This window comes from Halichoerus grypus, chromosome 7 (genome assembly GCF_964656455.1).
Source record: "Halichoerus grypus chromosome 7, mHalGry1.hap1.1, whole genome shotgun sequence".
Lineage (NCBI taxonomy): Eukaryota > Metazoa > Chordata > Mammalia > Carnivora > Phocidae > Halichoerus > Halichoerus grypus.
The window spans coordinates 151757650-151762522 of NC_135718.1; the positions used below are offsets into that span (position 1 = coordinate 151757650).

At 46.4% G+C, this 4873-nt stretch overlaps 1 protein-coding gene across 1 annotated transcript; it reads left to right on the plus strand.

The window, feature by feature from the left end:
* The first annotated feature begins 1184 nt into the window (after positions 1 to 1184).
* CRP (C-reactive protein) lies at positions 1185 to 3527 on the plus strand. Its single transcript, XM_036091442.2, has 2 exons — positions 1185 to 1327; positions 1928 to 3527. The coding sequence occupies exons 1-2, from the start codon at positions 1264 to 1266 to the stop codon at positions 2533 to 2535; spliced, it is 672 nt and encodes a 223-aa protein (XP_035947335.1). The 5' UTR covers positions 1185 to 1263; the 3' UTR covers positions 2536 to 3527.
* Positions 3528 to 4873: the final 1346 nt, after the last annotated feature.

Below are 4873 nucleotides of genomic sequence, written 5' to 3' on the forward strand. Positions count from 1 at the left end.
GGATCATGACCTGAGCCAAAGGCAGACACTCAACCTACTGAGCCACCCAGGTGCCCCTTAACTACAGATCATTAAAAAACAAAAACAAAAACAAAGTTTTCCAGAAATGTACTAACCATTTGTAATAGTCCCATTACTTTGTATGTTTGGAATAAGCTACCCACATGATAGTTGGTTCTTCCAGTCGATTGAAAAATAACCCTTATTACCAATTTTTCATTGAATATCCACGGGAAAAGTCATGATGAGACCATGATGAATAAGCTCAAGATTCTTTTCACATGAAATTATAATGTTTTATATAGAAATGTATGTACTGCAAAATACAAAATCAGGATGTCAAACTGATCTTGTTCTCCGTTCTAGGTTTTTTGGGAGTAAAGCTAAATAGCCACAGTCAGACTGGGTATCCTGTTGATAAAATGAAAGAGTAGTTTTGGAGCTTCAAGAACTACTGATCTCCCTTCTCCCTTTCCTTGCTTCTTCATTAAATGCACACACACACACACACACACACACACACACACACACACTTCGTTTTAGAAGACATGTAACCACCTTACAGAAATGTTGTTAATGAGGGAAAAAGCCCCTCATGATTTCATTACTATGTTAAGAACACTTATCGTTGGGGGGTATTCCTTACAGATTTTTTTTTTCAAGCAAGTTACTTCTTTAAAAAAAATAGTGTATGAACAAATTTATGTTATTTGTTCTCTTTATAGTCTCATAAGCATTTTTACAGGTTGTAACATAAAAGTCACAGCCCGCATTGTGAGTGGCTATATGTTCTATGGAGTGGATGTAGATACATATGGTTTCCTTCACCATGCCCCAATTTTCTAATTTCTCTCTCCTAAGTAATGTCGTGGTTGTCTTTGTGAGTAGAGCCTCCTCTGCCCCCCAGGCCACCGCTGATATTTTAGAGCACTTCCTGAGACTGGATTTCCAGACTGTGACTGGTGTATTTGCCAAGCACCACCACCCAGGTTGTTGGAGCACCGGCAGGCACCGCGGAGTCTCTAATAAATAACCCGCATTGATCTCTCATTTTGTGATTTATCTTGGTTTATTTGCTCTTCGAGCTTTGATTCATGGCTTCACAGGGAGATTTTGGAAAATCATTTACCCATCAGCTGAGTCACGCTGACTGTAGCCCATAAAAGGTCAAGGGGGAACAGACCCAAGATGGGGATCTCAGCCGCCGATCTTCTTTCCAGGACGATAACCAGATTCTGCACACAGTGACCACAGGGAGGAAACATGGATAAGTTGTTGCTGTGTTTCCTGGTCATCGTTAACCTCAATGGTGCTTTTTTCCAAGGAGGTAGGCGCTTGCTTCAGACGGTCGTTGAATTCTTGTCTCTGGGCTAGACTGTGCAAAGCCACAGGGAAAATGGCCAGCATAGGGGAGAGGGAGTGGTCTGGGGATGAGGGCGATCTGGTTTCTAAATCTGTTCTATCCATACATACAGAGAGAATACATCTTCGTGGCCTGACAAACTGTTAAAAAAGAGACCACTGGCCCCAGTGGAATCACCTGGGTTCAGCCCCACATCAGCAAACCAAGACTTAACACCTAACCTGACTGCAGGGCCAGCCTCCCCTTGGAGTGTAACCTTTATCCAGTCAATCTGGAATCACCAACTCAGCGCTAGTGAGGTCGTCCGCCTGAGAGCAATCCTCCCTTCCCCCATAGGAAGGTGACTGCCTGAAATAATCTCCTCTTTGTTAGAGACGTTCTCTTCCCGAACCTTCTGTGACACAGCTCCTCAGAGCTCCTTTCTATCTGCTAGATGGGGTGCCTCCTGATTCATGAATCAGTGACTAAAGCCAACTAGATCTTTAAATGTACTCATCTGAATTTTGTTTTTTTTTAACATAACTCAGCTGCTGACACTTTCTCTCTCTGTTTTCTACCCGACAGACACATACAGAAAGGCCTTTGTGTTCCCCATAGAATCAGATACATCCTTTGTGACCCTGTTTTCTCCGGTGCAGAAGCTGCTGAAAGCTTTCACCTTGTGCCTACGAGCCTACACTGCCTTGTCCCGCCCTTATAGCCTCTTCTCTTATGCCACCAGGGCTCAGCACAATGAGATCCTTCTCTTCAGGGAAAAGCTTGGCTTATACAGCGTATCCGTGGGTGGATCTGACATCTACTTCAAGGTTCCTGAGACCTTTTACACACCAAGGCACTTCTGTGTTACCTGGGAGTCCAGCACGGGGATTACAGAGCTCTGGGTGGATGGGAAGCCCATGGTGAGGATGAGTCTGAAGAAGGGGTACTCTGTGGGGGCAGGGGCAAGCATCATCCTAGGGCAGGAGCAGGATTCATTCGGTGGGCGCTTTGATACCAACCAGTCCTTGGTGGGAGACATTGGAGACGTGAACATGTGGGACTACGTGTTGTCACCAGATGAGATCAGCACCGTCCACGCTGGTGGGGTCTTCAGCCCTAACTTCCTGAATTGGCAGAACTTGAAGTATGAAACACAAGGTGAAGTGTTCCTCAAGAACCAGCTGTGGTCCTGAGCCTCTTTTGTCTGTGCTGAAGTTACCTCCTTGGGGGGGGGGGGGGTCACACCTTACATTGCCCTGTCCCTGGCTCTGAGGCGTCGCTTTCCTACACGTATGGCTCTGGGGCCTTGGGGGACCGTATTTCCCCCTGCCTTCTCTTCCCTGTTTCCCTCAGCACAAGGGACAGTGCAGGGAAGAGGGGCTTTTCGTAGAATTACCAGGCCACACCCAAGGCCAATTAAATCTGATTTTTGGGAGTGGGACCCAAGCATCAAAGGGATTCCAGTATTTGGTCAAGGTAGAGAGCCATGCATTTTCAGTATGTTTAGGAGCAACTGAGCCAACTTTTTTTTTTTTTTTTCTCCTGGAAGACTGCCTGTGTTTACCTGCAGCCCTGCTAACATTTGCATTTCCCTTTAAAGGGAAACCCACCCCTTTTGATTGTGCTTTAAAGAATTATCTGCATAATCCAGGGGGAGAGTTTTTCCAGCATTCTGACCCACCATCCATTAGGATGTGGTCATTATAAGTTAGAATGATCTTTAATTCTTTAATCCTTTCAATCTGAAGATTTAAAAATCTAAAAAGAAATGTTTTGTTGTTGTTTCTGTTTCATTTGTTCTATTTTTTCTTCAGGACCACCAGTTCTCATTGTGTGATATTTCCATTACTTCTCCTCCTTGTTTACCATCACGCAGAGCATTCTTACCTGTGTGCCTTGTCCTTATAATGTGAGCTTTCACTTTTTTAAGGCTTTCCGCCGCATCACTGATTCATTTTTCTGTTTGGCATATTGGGATCCTTCCTATTTCTAATGCCACTGAAAATCCCACAGCACGTTTTGAGCCTGTCTGGAATTCCTTCTTGGATTTAGTATGTTCTTTCAACGCTCACGTTTCATCAAGTCCCTATTTCCTTCAGTTTGCTTGAGAGTGTCATGCTGCATCAGATTTTCTAAATGTTCCTGTCATTAATCTTTTTGAAATAAATCTTTTGCATGCCTTAAATACTGTTCTTTCATGTCTGAGTACTTTTCCGTCGTCCTGCTGCTCAAGGCTAGCGTAAGGGTGAGTTCTCCAGCCCCTGCCTGCTGACCTGGCCACAGTGAGACCCTGACAACCTCAGCCGGCCACCTGGGGGCTCCTTTTCATGGGAGGAGGTCCCGCTCATGCAGCACCCGCCCCGACAGCCTGCAGCTCCCCGTCCAAGTGACCACCACCTCCCCCAATTTCCACCAATTGTCCCAGACTCTCATAGGTGCACTTATTCAGTCCTCTGTGTCTTCATTTCTCTCTCAGTGGAGTAAGGAATGCTGGAGAGGACATAATAGCAGCTTGATCCAGCAAGACCAGGTCATGGATTCTTTTGGAGAGGGTCCTAGGCAGGGGAAGCTTCCATCTGCCTCTGACAGGCTCCTCCTTTTGGGAAGAGGCGGGGCTTGTGCTGTTATCTCTCCCAAGTCTGACATCCACTGGTCCACAGTTCAAGGTCAAGTGTCATATGCACATGACAGCTTTCCCTGGGGCTCTGGGACCCTTCCCTCTCCACCAGGTGAGAAGTAAATAGAGGCTCTCCTTGCTGAGGTGTCTCGGAGCTTAGATCTGGGGGAGAGGGGTTTCAGGAAGGCCTTTCTTACTTTGGATCCCAGCTGCATTCTTGGCCCGCCGCAAGACAAGGCTGGTGCTGTGATCCTTATTTGAGTCCTATCTCTATTTCTCATTTCCTTTAGAACGTGCAGGAGAGGAAATGAGGTTGTCCCCTCAGAGCTCTAAATGCCACAAGGAGCGAAAGACGCTCCTTCATTGAGAGGTCTGTACTTTCTCCACCTACAGTGGCAGGAAGGGGGCTGGCAGGGCTCCAGGCCTGTTAGAGCAGTAACAGAATGGTGGGCGGCCTGTCACAGGGATGGGGCTTACAGATAGAGCCAGTGCAGGGTTACCCAAGAGTTCCAACTCTGGAAATTGAGGTGTTCCTCAGGGGCTGGGGCAGGTTCACCTCAAAACAAACAGAGCCCTGGTGCCTGGAATCTTTGGGCTTTGTACTGTGGCCGCTAAGCACTGATAGGCAGAACTAGGTACTGTTCCTCTCAATATGCTTTACTTATGTTCGGGGTCAAAGATGGACTATTGAAGGTCTAATCTATGCATTTGTATGGCCCATTGCAGTTTCTTAAAGTTCCCACCCCTCTCACCCAGGGTTTAAGACAACAGACCACCTGAGCTCAGATCCTGGTTCCATCTTTTAGTGGCATGTGACCTTGGGTAAGTTATTTAAAATGGTGTATTCTCCAGATTTCTTCATCTTTAAAATGGGAATAATGTGCCTGGGTGGCTCAGGTGGTTAAGCATCCGAC

Coding starts and splice junctions, on each gene's coding strand:
- CRP (XM_036091442.2), top strand. CDS start 1,264: ATGGATAAGTTGTTGCTGTGTTTCCTGGTCATCGTTAACCTCAATGGT. Junction 1,328..1,927: donor TGGTGCTTTTTTCCAAGGAG/GTAGGCGCTTGC, acceptor TCTACCCGACAG/ACACATACAGAAAGGCCTTT.